This window comes from Sinocyclocheilus grahami, unplaced genomic scaffold (genome assembly GCF_001515645.1).
Source record: "Sinocyclocheilus grahami isolate Dianchi unplaced genomic scaffold, SAMN03320097.WGS_v1.1 scaffold324.1, whole genome shotgun sequence".
Classification (NCBI taxonomy): domain Eukaryota; kingdom Metazoa; phylum Chordata; class Actinopteri; order Cypriniformes; family Cyprinidae; genus Sinocyclocheilus; species Sinocyclocheilus grahami.
This window is the reverse complement of record NW_015505503.1, coordinates 695,911-715,586: the sequence shown is the minus strand read 5'-3', so window position 1 is coordinate 715,586 and position 19,676 is coordinate 695,911. Positions and strand designations below refer to the sequence as shown.

The 19,676-nt window shown below is 37.7% G+C and overlaps 1 protein-coding gene across 1 annotated transcript; it reads left to right on the top strand.

The window, feature by feature from the left end:
- Nucleotides 1–15,055: 15,055 nt before the first annotated feature.
- Nucleotides 15,056–18,431, top strand: mgat3a (beta-1,4-mannosyl-glycoprotein 4-beta-N-acetylglucosaminyltransferase a). The gene is made up of 2 exons (XM_016294772.1): nucleotides 15,056–15,280; nucleotides 17,095–18,431. The coding sequence occupies exons 1-2, from the start codon at nucleotides 15,056–15,058 to the stop codon at nucleotides 18,343–18,345; spliced, it is 1,476 nt and encodes a 491-aa protein (XP_016150258.1). The 3' UTR covers nucleotides 18,346–18,431.
- The last annotated feature ends 1,245 nt before the right edge of the window (nucleotides 18,432–19,676 follow it).

Below are 19,676 nucleotides of genomic sequence, written 5' to 3'. Positions count from 1 at the left end.
CTTTAAAATACATTTATTTTTAGTTATTTTAACTACAAATTTAAATAAAACTGAAAAAAGAATGAAAAGGCAATTATACATTTACACACCTAAAGATTATAGCAACCAAAAAAGTAACTGCGTCCTCTATGCTTTCTCATAAATGAGTAAGCGGCATTTAAAACAATTATAAACATATAATACACACTGTTTCTCAATATTTAATTACAGCTTCAGATGCATACTATTTTCATCTCCTTCAAGCAGGATACACAAAAAGCACGTTCAATTCGGACAGATGTCGTGGTAATAAACACCATAATCTGCGACTGTTCGCGTGTCAGCGCTTAATGCGCATCTCCTATATGAAAAGCATTTTAGGGGGCCCTTGGCTTTTGGGGGCCCAAGGCGGTCGCCTACCTTTGCCTAATGGGTAAGTCCGCCCCTGTGTTTACACAGCGCACACAACCCTCTGCACTAACACAAGAAAAAAGAGCTCTCAGTCAATACATGGGAAAACAAAGTAACTGACATTACTTATTTGAAAAGGTAACTCGGCTATTTCCTTGTAAATTAAAAAGTAATGCGTTACTTTACTAGTTACTTGAAAAAAAGTAATCTGATTACATAACTTGTGTTACTTGCAATGCGTTATCCCCAACACTGACTATCAATCACCATTGAGTGTTTGTAATAACTTCTGAGATTTTGATCAAATGATGAGGCAGAAATATATTGTTAACATTTTAGAAGAATTTTATGGGGAAGATACACAATTACAACTTCTGTGGGGCGTGAAGGAAAAGTAATGTAACTAGTAGTGTAACTAATTACTGTTACCAGAAAGTAATAAGTGATAATATTACTTTTGAAAGGAGTAACTACTTAAGAGTAATAAATTCAATTTTTGAAGTAATGAGCCCAACACTGAGCAGCGCACAACAATGATGTTTTCTTCTCAGGCTGTATTTTCCATTTGATGTGACCATTAGGATTTGAGTGATCAGATTTGACACAGATGCTCTCATCTGTTTGTGTGTTCGAGCATTTAACACAGAGTGAACAATTTATTATAGGTAAGATTTGAGGAAAAAAACGCACCTTGATAGAATAAAAACCAACATTTGCTATATGTATCTGTTTACTGAGCCAGTATTCATGTGGGCAGGCATCAAATAAAAAGGTTCTTTAGATTATTAAAATGTTCTTCACAAAAAAAAATTAACTGAAAGATTCTTTAAAGAACCCAAAATGGTTCTTTTAATTGCATCTCTGCAAACCCCACCCCCCCTTTTATTTTTAAGTGTATAATAAACCACATTTGCTCAGAAAAGACTGGCGATGACTTTTGAGTGCACATGGTGCATCACTATTCCAGCACATATAGCGTCTGATCAACCTGGAATGCAAGCAGTATTTGAATAAGCTGGAGGGTTTTGTGCTGAAATACAGTGCTATATAAAGTGGGCAACTCTTTAGTGAGGCCCAAACAGAAAGAAATATCGGTCACGTTAAGAGGATTAGCACTGCTCTGTCACTGCTTGTTCTCATTACTGCATCACCTTTTTTTTTACTTGATGTCCTAGTGGCTGTGTTTCTGTTGTGTGTCAAGTCCACAGCTCATACATTATGCAGCAGAATTGCAGGATCACGCTCCAAAATTTGGCAAAGAGTTCTAATGATGTGCTGCATCTGTTCTGCTTTCTTAGGTTTTCTTGGATTAACGCTGATGTTCCCGCTCTGTCTGTGCAACAAATATGAGGGACACTGCTATTCTAAACAACTGGGGAAAAGATGGGAGAAGTGATAGAGTTATTTCAGGAAATTATGTCACAACAAACAGCCATGCCATCCATCATCAGAGTACGGCTTTCCAAAAACATGTTTCATTTCTTGCTATTTAGCAAATTCCATTAAAAGCATCTCAAGCTAGATCCCACTAAGAGATTTTCCACCCAATCAGTGTTGGGCTCATTTACATCAGGGTGTTATAATATGTGAAGGGGGAGAAATATGTCAAAACAACTGCAAAACGAGACTTTACCAGCTTTATCTTAATTGTTGAATTTCAATAGCATGTTTTCTGTTATAGTTCTGTGACTAAAACAAATGTTCTTATAAAAACAGTAACAAGACACACCATGAGGTTGCAACAGAAGAGTGTATTTATTTTAAATGAATTTATTTTTTGGTTTTAATTTCAATAGCGTGTACTTTTTCGGTGTCATACTTCTGAAAACAGCAAACATTAAAATGTTCTCACAAGGACCTGGAACCAGCCTACTGCATAATAACTGGATTATGGAATGATAATGATTTTTTTATATTGTTTTTCTTTTATTAATATATTTATTAATAGTAATAATATAATAATAACCACTATCACATATCTTGTTTACAATATTTCTTATTTAAATTCAAGAGGGGGTGTGTCTGAACTAAATCAAAGAGGTTGACTGGCACAAAGTATTTTATGTATTTTGAAAATACAAAAATACTAATCTTAAATTTATTTAAATACAAATTACATTAGATTTTTGCCAAAGGCTTTAAAATACAAAATAGTATTTTGTATTTCAAATACGCATTTTAAATACATGATGTATCTGAAATACTGCCCATCTGTGGGGATGTGGTCATTGCGCTACTTTGGGCTGTTCTTGACCATTGGCCATTGGGCTAGTTTTGTCACGCAGACCTGGCAACCCTGATGTAGAGCAGATGCTTTCAGTTCAGAATTGTACTGTTGGGTACATTTTCCAACTGCACTAAATGATTTTCATTTCTATAAAATGCTAAACGAGAGTGGGGGCGGTGCCGCTGTGCAGGGGCGGATTTAGTGAATTGGGGGCCCTAGACAAAATATAGGAATGGGGCCCTATACATTTGCACACATTTTCCTAGATCAACCTTGAGGTTCCTTTTTTTTTGTGATGCTTGCTGCTGTTTTAGTGAATTGTTGGCCTTCTGGAAAGTATGTTCATTTACTGTACATGCACTCAATACTTGGTAGGGGCTCCTTTTCCACAACATTCTAATTTATTGAGATGCACCTGTATGTGTGTGTGTAGTGCAGTAGTAAAGCATTTGCAACCTTTTTTTTTTTTTACTTTCATAGAAGTTTTTGTCAAGCCAGCATCTACATGGTCAAACCAATCATTGTTCCTATTTTTATTCTATAAGATTATCCAGTTTATCTTCACAATTTTTCTATATATATTGTCCCAGGGTTAAATGAAGTTCCAGAATGTTGTCTCAGAGTTCAGCTAAAAAGCAGGGTTACCTAAAAGGAAAAAGGTACTGTTGGAAGTCACAAACTCTTTTTAACAGACTCTAAAGTCAAGAATACCACACAGCGAAACTCCCTGCAGCTGAAATGCAGAAGAGTTTCTATGCAATTAATTTCACTTAGCAGAATTACAAAAATGTAGCACAACCTTTGCAAACGCCCCCTTACACTCATCTCACCTTTTTGCACATCACACTTCCCCCAACTCAGACATCATAAACACAGCTCTCACGGGGCTTTGACAGTGAAGATCTAACCTGTGTGACAGAAACTTGAGAATGGCTTATCTGTCGATCAGAAGCTGAAATGTTCCATTCCATTTTTATAAATTCTTTCATTTTGTAAGAGCGCCAGCAACGTTTACTTTTCTTTAAACCCATTGTCTGTCTCAGCATATTTTGCCAAGTCTTTACATTTTGGCTTGCAAGATGAAGATGAGTGTTTCTTCATAGGAACAGATTTGGAGAAATTTATCATTACATCACTTGCTCACCAATGGATCCTCTGCAGTGAATGGGTGCCGTCAGAATAAAAGTTTAAAAAGCTGTTAAAAACATCACAGTAATCCACAAGTAATTCACACCACTCCAGTCCATCAGGTAACATCTTTTGAAGTGAAAAGCTGCATCTTTGTACTAAACAATTCCATCGTTCAGACATGAATGGCAATCATTGCTTCAGGCTAAAATATAAATTCTCTATCCATAATATTTCTTTCTTCAGTAAAAAAAGTCGCCAAGTCTGAATCAGGAGAGAAATATGCACTGATCAAGGACCGTTTACAAGTGAAAACAGTTCTAAACAAATATGTCTGTGATTGAGAGGACAAAAGCGGATGTACTTTTTTTATGGATTGTAGACTTACAAACAAACAGCTTTTCGCTCCACAAGATGTTAGTTGATGGCCTAGACCCACGTGGATTACTTGTGGATTATTGTGATGTTTTTATCAGCTGTTTGGTCTCTTATTCTGACGGCACCCATTCACTGCAGAGGATCCACTGGTGAGCAAGTGATGTAATGCTAAATTTTTCCAAATCTGTTCCATTGAAGAAACAAACTCATCTACATCTTGGATGGTCTGAAGGTGAAGGCCTGTGAGTTTGAAAGAACTGAAATATATAGTATGCAAGTATGTGAATGCAACCACTTTTATCTATGCAAGCTCAGCTGTGACATTAGACATTAGAGCACATTTGTGCTTTGGAGATGGTGCATTGCGAGGTTGTTGAGGAAAACAATGGGGTTTGTGAAAGGGAAACTGTTATATGACCACAAGTTGTGCAAATTTTATGTTGTTGCAACACACTCGGATGTTAACACCTTTATGCATAGTTAAGTTACAAAATGCTTCAGATCAACTGCTCTCATGCTCAAGCAGGTGTCTTGAAAGTTAGTTGAAGTTACCATAAAATGAGTATAGACCTTTTGATCAAGTTATTTAAAGGGGTGGTTGATTGCGATTTCACTTTTTTAACGTTAGTTAATGTGTAATGTTGCTGTTTGAGCATAAACAATATCTGCAAAGTTACGAAGCTGAAAGTTCAATGTAAATGTCTTCTAACGATTCTAATGGATTCACAAGTTTCTAAATCAATGTTCTAAAGCAGCGGTTCTTAATACTGTTCCTCGCGTTCCCCTGCTCTGCACACACTCTGCATCTCTCTCTCTCTCTCTCTCTCTCTCTCTCATTCAGCTCAGCTCCAACAATGAACTGTTCCAATTATACACTTATTTTCACATAGCTATGAGAAGCGTTAAACATGGACGCACATGCAGTTGCGTACTGTATTAAAGCTTTAATCAGGATAAAACCGTATATTAAAACATAAGCAGTAGCATTTACAAATAACAGCGTATCTAAAAGTATGAGACAACAACAAACAAAAAACATAGGTCTACCATTAAAAGCCTGCTTGCACAGGTTCTGCACGATCCTCTTCAATAATATCCTCTGCTTCTCAATCGGGCTCAAACTGATAAGCGATATTAACGACGCCGTTGTTTACAATGTTTATCAGAGCCCATCACCTATTTCTGAGGACGGGGCTTCATAAAAGCAGGAAATGATCAGAGCGTTTCTCAGAGAAGGGACAGAGCTGTGTGGAATAAAAGTAAATTATGTGAAAAATAATGTTTTTTTTTTTTTTTTTAAACGAAGCATTAACACATGTTAGACTGCACCCCATAAACACAATCAAGCCTAGAAAAAAAACAGTGAATCACCCCTTCAACAGATGTAACTCAGTAATCAAAGTTGAAATATAGAGTTGTGTTTGCTGATATCTTGCTGATATGTTTTAAATATTTGAAGCCACAAACTTTAGCAAATCCAGTAAATAATAGCTCATTGTATATACACATTGTACCTTTTAATCTCATAAGAAAACCTGTGTGCAAACCAGTCAGATTGGAACTGGCTATTTCATTTTATGTTTCCTATTTTGAAGTGCAGTATGCTTCAGTGAATGGATTGTGGGTGGCCTGTGGTGTTTTAAGCAACACAAGAACAAATGTTAAGCATGTTCACCACAGGACCACCAGGCGTTCACATCTGCATATGCGAAGATGATTCCATAACCAATTGGCCAACACAACTTGTCTGAAAGTGTAAGCCTTTGAGCTCCAATGCAAAACAGTGAGTCAAATTGTGGTTTCTAGACCATTTTGATGTTTCGAAATGAGTACAAAAGCTCTTGTGATCAGGAAACACCTGCTTTAAGCAAATAGCTCTGCATATGATTGCAGTTTTTTTATGAGCTGTTTGGTTTCTGCTATATATATATCTGTATGCAGATGAAGGGAATACCCATATGGCCACCTGATATAAGCCTGTTTGTGTCATGTTTGTGTGTTCTTTATCATATTTCTCTTTTCTGTATCTGCATCTTGGGCCGTGCATGTAAGAACGTACATAGAAGCGTGTGTTTGTGGATTTTGTTTGTGTAACACTGCATGAAGACAAGACACTCTGAATAAAGTAACTGAAGTACTTTGGAAACAATATTTGATGTATAGCAGCTGAGAAAGATGTTTTATACAGACTTATTAAACTGCAAGTGCCCTGTGTGAGTGTTTACTAAGAGCAATAGAGTATTTAGTGCTGTTTGCGAAAGTGAGCATCACTATTACTTTTGCTTTTACTGCCATTAATGAAAAGAGAAGAATCAAAAATATGTATAGAAGATTTACCCATTTAAACTTGTTTTTAATTATTCAGTTTGGGGGAAAGTGTGGTGTATTATAAAAATAACATTGTTTTTTTTGTTTACCATTTACATGCGAATCCCTGTGTTAAACTTTAAAACTTTAACGTTTATAAATGACCGACTTCTACAAACAAATTTATAGTTGTCTTTGTAAAGAAATATGTAGCGTTGGAGCTGCTGCTGTGCAAACTACGCTACTGGTGTCACTTAGTGAAATTACAAACACAAAGTATATTTTCAGATAACTTTTGTAAACTCAACCTCAACTGAAATCCAAACGCAACATTCTCCTCCTTGTAGAAACACCGCCAGTGTTTACCCTTATTTTAAAGGTGGGGTATGTGTTTTTTTTTAAATGCTTTAGAAAACTGAGTCGGGCCGAGTACCAAAACAAACTTGTAGCCAATCAGCAGTAAGGGGTGTGTCTACTCATGATGTGGAGGAGAGAGCGCTCAGTGCACAGGATGGACATTAGCCGAGCCGAGCGACGACAGAAAGATAGAGATGGCAGATAAAAAACAAAAGAGGAAAACGTCTGCGGAACAAACGAAGGCTTACGATAAGGCAAGAAGTAGGACCCGTGTAAATATTGGATCAGTTTTCCAGCGCTGGAGAGCACTCAAGGAGCGGAAGGCCTGCGATCGGACGCCGAGGTTGCTTTGTTTCTTCTCGATAGGTGAGTAACACCGTGTCTACACCGGACGCGATAGTTGTCGCGTCGCAACAAAGTCTGTCTACACTGGATGCGACAAAGCGACCGTTGAAATTTGTGTCAATATGTCATAAATAGAACGCGGCAGCAGTTTTCTGTCGGGATTTGTCGTGTCACGCCGCATCCAGTCTAGATAGCATCACTGATTATAATGAGTTCTATAGTATTTTGTCGCGCCACTTGCGTCCGGTGTAGACATGGTGTAACATTGGTTTTGCTTTGTTTCACAGAACTAATCGTTGCCTGGGTTGCTTATGTATGAGTGGGGCGGAGCTATCAAAATAGGGGCGAGATCGTTTTGGGGTAGGGGCATGTTTGTTTTGGTGATTTGAAATATCAACATTGGCTACCAGAAATCGCTTACCCCACCTTTAAAGGAGTAGTTCACTTCCAGAATAAAAATGTCCTGATAATTTACTCACCCCCATGTCATCCAGACCAAGATGTTCATGTCTTCCTTTCTTCAGTGAAGAAATGAAGGTTTTTGAGGAAAACATTCCAGGATTTTTCTCCATATAATGGACTTCAATGGGACCCAACGGGCTGAAGGTCCAAATTGCAGTTTCAGTGCAGCTTCGAAGGGCTCTACATGATCCCAGCCGAGGAATAAGGGTCTTATCTAGTTAAACCATCGCTCATTTTCTAAAAAAACAAACAAACCAAAAAAAAATGTATATGCTTTTTAACCACAAATGCTCGTTGAAAAATGTATTCTGGAAGTGAACTAATCGTTTAAGGCTGGAATACACTACATGTTGTTTGCCCTGATTTTCCCCTGATTTACAGTCGATGGTAGTTGCCAAAAGTCAGAGACAGTCTGCAGATTTGAGCTGACATATGTCATAGAAAATCGTGTGGTGTATGATGGTCACAGACTCTTTTTTTTTTAAGCTTAAGACTATGATTCCACTCTTTGATCTCGGAGGAGATCAAATATGTTTGATATTTTGAGCCGATTTTAGAACACATGTTGTTTTCATTTGTCATGCGTTTCTTAGCAACAAGGCGCATATTTCTGCGTGAGTTTGTTGTGATTGGAAGAACTTTAAAGTCTGGGAGTGTGTGATTCTCAGTCGTGTAGTGTATAATGGCCAGTTTTTCCTATGTGACTATGTTACAAAATGATGCTGAGTATTTTAAAATCTGTTCAGATTTTAAAGTCGTATAGTGTATTCCAGTCTTTACCCTATTGTCTGTCTCTGCGTATTTTGGCAAGTTTTTCCTTGCACTTCTGTAAGCAAATCTGAATTTAGTTTACACTATAGTAGCCACGTCCCAATGTTCTGATCAGTGTTCTGCTGGGAAACCTTGGATGGCATTCATGTGGAAGTTACTTTGACACGTACCACCTACCTAAAGATTGTTGAAGACCACATACACCCGTCATGGCAATGGTGATCTCGTCAGTGGTCTCTTTAAGCAGGAACACATGAAATACCTGAATTGCCTAGGGGTTTGTACAAAAAGATAGCTTAGGCACTGCATGTTCTTAGAGACACTGTTGGAAGTATGGTTCACAAGTTCAGATGTAAAGGAACAGTGGTTACACTACCTGGACATGGCAGAAAAAAGAAGCTATCAACGGCTGCAACCAGGTTTCTGAGAAGGCTGAGAAATACCCTTAAATGACTGCAAAAGACCTGCAGCAAGACTTGGTGGCAACAGGCACCGAGGTTTCAGTTTGCACAGTTTGTACTCAATGCCATGCCAGAAGATGAACACCACTACTGACCCAAAAGCACAAGAAAAGTTGGCTCCAATATGCTTAAAATCAAATAAATATGCCACAGAAGTTTTGGGATTATGTTTTGTGGAGCGACGAAACAAAAACTTTGGAACTTTTCGGCCCTGTGGATCACCGGTATGTCTGGAAGAGGAAGAATGAAACATACGCTGAAAAGAACAATCTGCCTACAGTTAAGCATGGTGGTGGCTTGGTGATGCACTGGGGCTGTTTTGCATCCTCTGGAAACCTGCAGCTTGTGGAAGGCAAGATGGATTCATTGAAGTATCAAGAAATCCTGGGAGAAAACGTCATGCCGTCTGGGAGGAAGCTGAAGCTTGGGCAACACTGGACCTTCCAACAGGACAGTGATCCCAAGCATACATCAGATTCCACCAAGGCCCGGTTGCATAAAAGGTCCTGGAAGATTCTGCAGTGGCCATCACAGTCACCTGACTTGAACCCCATACAAAATCTCTGGTGGGATTTGGAGAAGGCAGTTGCACGCAAACCCAAGAATATCACTGATGTAGAGGCCATTGCTCATGAGGAATGGGCTAAGATTCCTCAGGAACTCTGCCAGAAGCTGGTGTCTGGCTATGCATCTGGTTTGCTGCAGGTCATAACAGCAAAAGGGTGCTCTACTAAGTACTAAAAATGACTGCCACGAAGGGGTTAAATCATTTTAAGACTGCAGAAGTCATTAAAAGTTACAATTTTCAGATGAATTTGGGGAAACCACTTAAAGCATATGTTGTGTTGAACTATTCAATTGTTTTAGTTTTATTTGTTCATTGCAAACAGCTGGCTGAAAGTCTGAAAAGTAAAAAAAACAACAAGAAAAACCTGATTTGCAATGGGGGTTGAATAATTTTGAGTGCAATAATATATAGCAGCATTATGGCTGCAAGTATTGCACGGCCAAGCATAGCTTTGTTTGTATCTAAGTGGTGATGTTACCCCTAAAAACGATCAACAGTGTTTCAAATGAAGCGAATTAGATGTGTGTATGCGGAAGAGAAACTGTATTCCTCTTTCTCTGAGCGCTACAGTATGGCAAAGGAAGTTGCTGGTGTGCTCCATCTGTGTGTGTGTGTGTGTTCCCAAACCAAGAGAAGAGAGCTTTTGTACAGGCTGAGAAAAATGTTGACATTTGAGAATTAGAAGAGGGGGAGTCTGGCTGAAAAAAAGAGCCATTGTGCCCCTGGCATTGGTGCCCTCTGAAGAAACACACGCATACACACACACTTACTTACACATTGTTAAACAGGAAGTGTGAATATTGGGTGATTGTTAACATTATAGTTTATTCTGTTCTATAAACAAGCACTAAAGATAAGAGGGGTCATGCCCTTTTTAAATGTCTCTGAAAAATGAAAATAAAAAATGTTTTAATGTGCACTAAACACACACACACATATATATACAGTATATATGTAATTTAACTCCATAAGTTTATTTAAACAGTTTTGCTGGATAATGACGACATGTGGTGCAAAACATTATTGATTTATATAGAAGCTCATTTGGATTGTAAGCACTGGTCTGATGGGTAGGTGGACTGGTTCAGTTGGAGCGAACATAAACTGCAGCCATTGTATGAAAAAAAGCTGCATGAATATTCTTTAGATATCTCCTTTTCTGCTTGACATAAATAATAACAACACGTGGGTTTGACGCAATGAGCGAGTAAATGTCTACTAACTTCTAAACATACCGGAGGCTTTTTATAGACATTTCTATCATTTCTACAGTTATTTACTATAAATCACCGAGTATAATACTGCAAATTCCCATTACAGTAAATAATTGTAAATCCCTTTGCATCATGGGAATTTTCTGTGACGTCAAACACCACATACAGAGACTTACTGTATTTTTTTTTTAAATTCCTGTATACTACTGTATTTGCTATAGTGGCCTTTTTGGCGCCATTCCATTGAGGTTTTTTATTTTCCTTATTTCTTGCATTTGGATTGACAGGATTTGCCTTACACCCTGTCTACAATGCCGCAACAGCTTGGGACTGTCTACATTGGATGTGTTAAATCGCTTGTAATGATTGGCAAATCAGTTTGTCCTTCATGTCAGAAATAGTGCGAGTGCTTGGAGTACTACTGGGGCATCAGTTTATTGTCCGACATCCATTGTAGATTAGACAGGGGTAGCTGCAGGTCGGAGTAATGGGCGTGGCAAAAGTGCCGAAAGGTGTATGCTACAACAGAAACAAACCCCTAACCCTAACCAAGTAGAATAAAGTGACCAGATTTCTGAAATGAAAACCGGGGACATTTCCTAGTTCAGTGGTCAAAATGTCAATGAATCTCACTTGTGATTATCTACAAATTAAAAAATGGGTATATTTTGTTTTTTAATAGTTGTGGTTTCCATATATTAAATTAATAGGCCTATCATAATTAATAATTGCAATGATGTTTATTAATAGGCCTACAATTCACCAAAAACCACACTATGAAAAGTGAAAAGTAAATAGTAACTATTGCAAATAGTAAACAGATCAAAATAGGATTATAACAAACTTATTTACAAAAACTAAATATAAATAAAACACTAAATATCAGATCATACCATAAACTGCATTTAACAAATATTTTTTTTACATTTTCTGACTGTGTTGAACATTTTCACAAACTGTGGGTATAAAGTAGGCTACTTGCAATTTTTCAAATGATTTTGAGTGAATTAAGTAATTTTGTTTATGCTTATGGAAATGGATTTTTACTATCCCTAATCAGGCTTATTATTTTGCATTTTAGGCAAATTTTGACCACAAAGTATGTGCTTGTTGCTAGTTCAATTGTTTAGTTTATTATCTTTTATATTCATTTCGGAGTTGTGACGGCGAAACAGGCACGGCGCCAGAATTTTTTCTCTACCGGTGCTAAGGGGGGGCTAGACCGATATGTGGGGGTGCTAAGAAAATAAATGATATTGATGACGTCAGAGTTACTTAATAAAGAAATGGGGCTAAACCGGGGCTATTAAAAAATCTGATGGGGCTATAGCCACCCCTAGCCCCGGTGTAGCGCCGTCACTGCGGCGAAAGTTTCAGGAATTGTTAATAATGTGTGCAAAACAATCTTGCAACCTTATTATACCTTGTCATAAAGTGCACACAAACAATATTACAATATAATTGTTTTAACATGTATAGTTAATATGTGACTACCTTGAAACCAATAACGGTGTCTCTTTTGATAATTGATTATAATAGCACTCGGCTCTCGTCCAAGTTCTTCATGGCTACAGTAGCTCGCAGCGCCCTCTGCTGCTGAAAGTAATAGTTGTTTTGAACGTGCTGTAAAACAGGGACATTTCCGGTGACAGCTCCAATCCTGTACAGGACACCAAAAACCGGAAAACGGGAACGTCTAGTCACCCTAAATTAGATAGACCTTTATCCACGCCGCCTACCTTTCGGCACACCCGCACCCTAATCTTTCGGCATGCCCACTGCTCCAGCCAGCAGTAATCCCTACTTGTTGTAGATAGTATCACTGATTATAATGGGTTCTATATTGTCTTTTGTCGTGTTGCGTTACGTCGTTCATGTCCGAGGTAGACACGGCAACAGTGTTGCCAGTAAGTTACTGTGTTACCTTTTGAAATGTCTAACAGTGCATACTAATACTGCTTAAAGGTAAAACAAGCAAGAACATGCATGTAATCTGTCCTATTACTTTATCTGCTAAAAAGAGCTTTGTAACGGTTGCTTTGGGATGTGTTTTAAGCTCAGATATATGTCCAGAGTCACACCTTAACCAACTGCATTGTGTTGCCCCACCTGTATTTCATGAGTGATGACCAAAACAAGGCCTTCAGTCAGAAATTAAGCAGGGACTCAGGATATATGACATCATCACAAGCTCAGGCAAGCACAAACAACGTCCGTACTCGCAGGTCGTCCTGTGAATGTAACTGTGTGATGTTTTAGATTCAGCATGTTGTTTTGGAAGGATGGTTCATGTCTGTCTGGCAGCACACTCTCAGGGCCATGAATATAAACACACAAAAAACCACGCCATAAAACCACGCCATAAAATCACAGTTTTGTGGTTTCAAGAGACTGACTGGTTTTTAATACTTTATTGGATTGGGTAAAGTCAGGTAATCTGTCTCATTTTATTTTAAATTGTCCTCTAGACTAGTAGAAAAGACATGGGTTAAACTAATAAATTCAGGATGCCTGCTATCAAGTTAAATAAAAATAAAAATATAAAATAAAATGTTTATTATAGTTTTTTTATTGGTCTTATGAAGTATTCTAATTTGTTGAGATAGTGAATTGGTGGGTTTTTGTTAAATGTGAGCCAAAATCATCACAATTAAAAGAACCAAAGACTTAAACTACTTCAGTCTGTGTGCATTGAATTTATTTAATACACGAGTTTCACGATTTGAGTTGAATTACTGAAATATTTTTTTTTTATACTTTTCCACAACATTCTAATTTATTGAGATGCACCTGTGTATATATATATATATATATATATATATATATAAATTTGAAGGCAGTCATAACTGGCAGTCTCTTTGTTAATAATTGAAGACAAAAATTATTCATCATATGGTCAAACACTGACCTTCGTACTATATAAAACCATGCTTAAACATGATGATTGAGGATATAAATTGTAGTTCAGCAATAGATTCTGTTTGTCCTGTTCAATATTAACACTGCGAGGCAAGAAAATGGTGATAAGAGAAAAACTGAGCTCACGGGTCAGGTGAATTATTCACTCAGCTTCTCTCTTTTTAGTTAAACTTAGTCAAACTAAAAAAAAATGAGAAATGTTGAATTGAAATATATTTTGTTTCAGTTAATGTTTATTTAAGTAATGAAAACGTATTTTTTATGGTTTTAGTTACTGATAAAAACCCTGGTTCATGCCTATCTCTTTTCAGTGTTTGTAGGTTTTTTCTCCCCTTTTCAATTAATTTCCTTTCTTTTTTTTCTTTTTTTTGGAATGTAACATGTTGCGACAGTAAAACTGCTTCCTTGATTCAAAAGATTTTGTCTGGCGTGGGAACATTTGCTTATTCATTTCCGAACAACATTACATAGTGTATGAAGGCATTAAAGAGATTTCAAACGAATATTTTGTCATCATTTACTCACCCTCATATCATTCCAAACATGTATCAGTGTCTTTCTTCTGCTGACAAAAAAAGATATTCTGAAGAATATGTTTTTCAACAGTATTTTTTTTTTTGTTGCTCAACAGAAGAAAAAACTCATACAGGTTTGGGTGAACTATCCCTTTGAGTAAAAATGACATGTTCATAGACACCATTAGCGTGTCATCGATATGAGAAAGCTTGCAAATGTTACAGTGAGAGCACTTTGGATTGGCCCATTGCTTACCGTGTGTTTTATTGTGACTGTTAGTTCAGGTCAGATCTTTGCTCCAGGTTGTTGGAGACAGGTTTAAGAACTATCTGTGCAGTAAGGCCATAAAGTGGAAAATATGAGATAGACAAGTGCTCAACAAGAAGGTCTTGTTATCCTGGTCAGTTTTTTTTGTTGTTGCTTGCCCTGCACATTTTGCTGACCCCACCATGAAAAGAAAATCTATATTATACTAGTTCAATATAAAATGATTGCTGCCTCTTTCATTAAAACACAGTTTTAATGGATTTTTCATATACAGTATATATGTGAGTCTTGAGTTTTATAACTTTCAACCTGGAGATACTCATCATTCCAGTCTGCTTAATGCAAAACAAACTGCAAGCCAATCAGATAATATATCTTTGGATTTCCATCTTTGAATTTTTATTAGCTTGTGCACACAAGCTGCTGTTCACGCTTGACTCAGTTCACTACTCTTTCCATGGTTGCTAACGTTGCACAACACTGCTCATCTGTTCATGGACTGAAACAAAAACACCTCAGTAAGAGAGAAGAATATGATTAAGGACTAAATCGTGTTAGTTCATCTCTAAATGCTTGTGAACAACTCCCGTGATCCGCTGCAAAAAGAGATTGCTAAGTGTCATTGCGTTAGCTTGCCGCTATTTAATTAGCTGTTATTTTGAACTGAGAGGACACTCAGACAGCCAGACAATTTTGAGTGACATGCTTATGTTTTACATTAACATAATTTTCTCTGTGTTACAGGATGAGAATACGAAGGTCTAAAGTCTTCCTGTTGTGCTTACTGGGGATTTGTGTCATTTCCTTTCTTCATTACTACAAAGCCCTGCACAATATTTCACTGCTGCAGGAGCTCTCGTCTCCCTCCACCCATCTAAAAACTCTGAAGATGTTCAGTGATATCTTCTGGAATTTTCCGGCTGCTGATTTCCACTCCCAGCAAGACTTTCATGAACACAGCCACCTGAAGGTAGAGCCAATGAGGGTCAAAAGAGAATGTCTAGAGGTCTAAGGGTTTTAGTCTGAGCTCTTAGTCTGTTATCCAACCTGATAACCCATTGAGATTTGGGCCAGGTTTTAATGTATACTTTGGGTTTGTGTTGAGTTTTAAATTAGGGGTGTAATGGTACACAAACATGACGGTTCGGTACTTACCTCGGTTTTGATAGTCACGGTTCGGTATGGTTTTGGTACAGCAAAGGGAAAACAAATCATATATATATATATATATATATTATTTTACTTTTTTTTATTAAACAGTGGTTTACTGAACAAATGGCTCTTTCTTTAAATAAATTCATTTATAATTAAAATTATAATAAAATTATAAAATTAAAAATCTACCCTAGCTTATTCTCTAAACTATAGGGAGCCCTTTTACATTACTATAAGGTTACAATTAACAACAGAGCCCAAACTTAAATTTAATTACTATTTATTTTTAAACATAATAATCAACACTCATCTGAAAAAAATTTATGCAAAACATGTAAATTGCACATAATGCAGTTTTTAAATTAACTTCTAAATTATAAATATTTTATTTGTTGTTGAAATCATTTACACAGTGGCTCTCAGAACTGTTTCATAACAGATTTAGTTTAATATACATTAAATAATTAAGACATCACTAACAGGCAAAGTAAAATATAATGATTATAAAGTCTAATATTTCGCCAAATGCTCTTCTGCACTTCATTTCTCTGGCGCACTGCTGTGGACACTTGCCTGAAGTAAATGAAATGCTACGTGACATTTTGTTTACAAGCTGTTTTATTGCCGTCTTTCCACGGTTGAAACACTGATCGAGTGATTACATGAGGCGTGAGATAGTCATTCATGTTTATTTCACGTTAAAACTAGTAGTAAAAGAGGAAGGAACGATCGCACTTATCACGTTTATACAGCGATCTGTCACGCCACATCAAAGAGTTCAAAACGGAGCTCTATATTTGAGATATGATACTTTGTTTCTTATCAAAAGCAACAATATAGCTGGAAGTTTCCAAATGAAGTTCCACTCATGCAGTGGTTAAACCAATGCTGTATTTGTTCAGTAGCTACACATGCGTACCGAACCGAAAAACCCGTACTGAAAATTCTCCATATGAATACGTGTACCGTTACACCCCTATATATATATATATTTTTTTTTATTATACATTTACACAGTGGCTCTCAGAACTGTTTCATAACAGATTTAGTTTAATATACATTAAATAATTAAGACATCACTAACAGGCAAAGTAAAATATAATGATTATAAAGTCTAATATTTCGCCAAATGCTCTTCTGCACTTCATTTCTCTGGCGCACTGCTGTGGACACTTGCCTGAAGTAAATGAAATGCTACGTGACATTTTGTTTACAAGCTGTTTTATTGCCGTCTTTCCACGGTTGAAACACTGATCGAGTGATTACATGAGGCGTGAGATAGTCATTCATGTTTATTTCACGTTAAAACTAGTAGTAAAAGAGGAAGGAACGATCGCACTTATCACGTTTATACAGCGATCTGTCACGCCACATCAAAGAGCTCAAAACGGAGCTCTATATTTGAGATATGATACTTTGTTTCTTATCAAAAGCAACAATATAGCTGGAAGTTTCCAAATGAAGTTCCACTCATGCAGTGGTTAAACCAATGCTGTATTTGTTCAGTAGCTACACATGCGTACCGAACTGAAAAACCCGTACCGAAAATTCTCCATATGAATACGTGTACCGTTACACCCCTATATATATATATATTTTTTTTTTATTATACTCTTTACTTCCAAACAGGGCAATGTTGACTCAAATGTGATCCTGCCAGACCCTTCAGATAGGAAACTTCATGAGCGTACCTTTGTACTCCATGATGATCCCACACCCTTTTTCATCCACACCAAATCCGGAGCAGTGTGCTTCAGAGAGGGGACGGATGTGGCCGCCTTCGCATCTCACCGCAGGTTACTGCAACATCACAGAGAAATCAACCCCAAAGACAAAGCAATCAATGCAGACAAGATGGTGGTTCAGTGTCCCTGCCGGCAGGGTTGGCACGGTCCTCACTGTGGCATCCCTACCATTGTGTATCATTCCAATCTCCCATCCAAGTCAAAAGTAACACCCAGAAAAGTTCCACGTCGGGTCATCAATGCCATCAACATCAACCACGAGTTTGACCTACTACACGCTCGATTCCATGAACTTAGGGATGTTGTGGATGTGTTTTTGGTCTGTGAATCCAATTTCACCGCGTACGGTGACTCAAGACCTCTTGTCTTCCGCCAGCAGATCCTAAATGGAATGTTTGACTACATAAAGCACAAAATCCTGTACGTCTTCCTGGACCATTTTCCTGATGGCGGCCATTCGGATGGCTGGATCGTGGATGATTACCTACGCACTTATTTGACCAAAAACGGAATGTCGAGGCTTGAGGGCCTCAAAGAGGATGATGTTTTCATCATCGATGATGCGGATGAAATTCCTGCTCGAGATGGAATCCTTTTCCTCAAACTCTACGATGGCTGGACGGAACCAGTCGGGATCCACATGCGCAAATCCCTATACGGATTCTACTGGAGGCAGTTTGGAACGCTAAACGTTTTATCTGCTTGCACGGCAGCTATGCTCTTTAAGGTTTACAATGGTAATGGGATTCTTCTTCGACGGCGGACGTATTATTCCATGTCGGGATTCCGGGAATACGAGAACTCCACGGGACGCATTCTGGTACCATGGGCCATCGGAAGCCCCATTCACTACGCTGGATGGCACTGTTCTTGGTGTTTTAAACCAGAAGGAATTTATTACAAACTCATATCAGCCCAAAATGGAGACTTCCCACGCTGGGGTGATTACAGCGAGAAACGGAAGATAAGTTATATTAAAGAGTTAATACAGACAGGGGGTTGGTTTGATGGGTCTATACCAGACTATCCCCCTTCAGACCCCGAAGAGCATATGTTTGCTCCCAAATACCTGCTGGACAACTATGAAAAATATCGCTACCTGCTGGAGAACCCATACGCAAAAGAGAAACATTAAGAGAAATGGGTCTGTTTCAAATGGGCAGCTTAAAGGTGCACTAAAATTATTTTTGCCAAACAATGTTGATATTTGAAAGCACCAAAACAAACACGCCCATACCCCAACAGGACCACGCCCCTATTTTGATAACTCTGCCCTACACATACGTACACAACACTGGCACCGACGATGGTGTAATCTGCTATGCCTGCCAACCATATTCAAGCAAAAAGCCAACACAGAAAAGTTGTGGGAAAAAAGCAAAATCAACATAACTTACCTATTAAGAAGAAACAAAGTAACCTTGGCGTCTGATTCCCTTCCGCCCCTTGAGTTTCTCCACTGCTGGAAAGCTGCTCTGATATTTACGCTGTCCTACGTCTTGCCTGATCGTAACCCTTCATTTTAATGTTTTGTTCCTCCGAAATGTCCCCCCCCCCCTTTTTTTAATCTGCCATCTCTCGCTATCTATAGTCGATCTGCTAATATCCGTCCTGTGCACTCACTGAGCGCTCTGTTCTCCCTTTCATTACTAGACACGCCCCTTACTGCTGATTGGCTGCGAGTTTGTTTTGGGACTCGGTCCTACACAGTGGTCAAAAGCGTTTTTCAAAAATCGCTTAGTGCACCTTTAAGTTTAAGCGAGAAGTGAAACTGAATGATAAGGAGTTTCACAGCCTTTTGTGGTTCATGATTTAATTTCCAAGTTCCACAATTCTTACGACTTCACAACACATCACAGGCACATCATAATAACAACCACGAAGAACACCAACATATCTTACTATTTAATCAGAATTATTGCTTTAGACTCTCTAACAAGAATGATACCAAGTGATTTAGCCACTTCATGGCTATAAAATTATGTTTTTATGGTTTAAAAACAATTACAATTACCATACACCCGGTCAGGTGACACCAAGGTTAACTCATATTTCATTACTATGAAAAGATCTCCAAACGTAATAGTAATGTATAAAAATAATTGCAATAAATAGCATTTAAATGGACTTGATGATTTGATATGACCTTTATTTATATAAATGTTTACTCCGTGTGAATGATGAGCACTTAATTGGCTTAAACCCCCATGTCCAGTAATGGTTTCTGTATTCATAAAGGAGATCTGTACAGAGTATGACAGTCATATCGGGACTAAATGGATTATTTTCATTGTTGTTTTGATATAAAATCTGATATTTGCTGGTGCAGCTGAAAGATCTGGTCTATGTGGATAGATTACTGTTTAAATCAAAAATGCATCACGTAATGGTAACGCTATCTTACTGTATATATATATATATATATATATATATATATATATATATATATATATATATATATATATA

Bases quoted from the DNA above. Each gene is read 5' to 3' on its own strand.
- mgat3a (XM_016294772.1), top strand. From the start codon at position 15,056: ATGAGAATACGAAGGTCTAAAGTCTTCCTGTTGTGCTTACTGGGGATT. The intron at 15,281-17,094 runs GTAGAGCCAATG...ACTTCCAAACAG, and splicing joins ATGAACACAGCCACCTGAAG to GGCAATGTTGACTCAAATGT.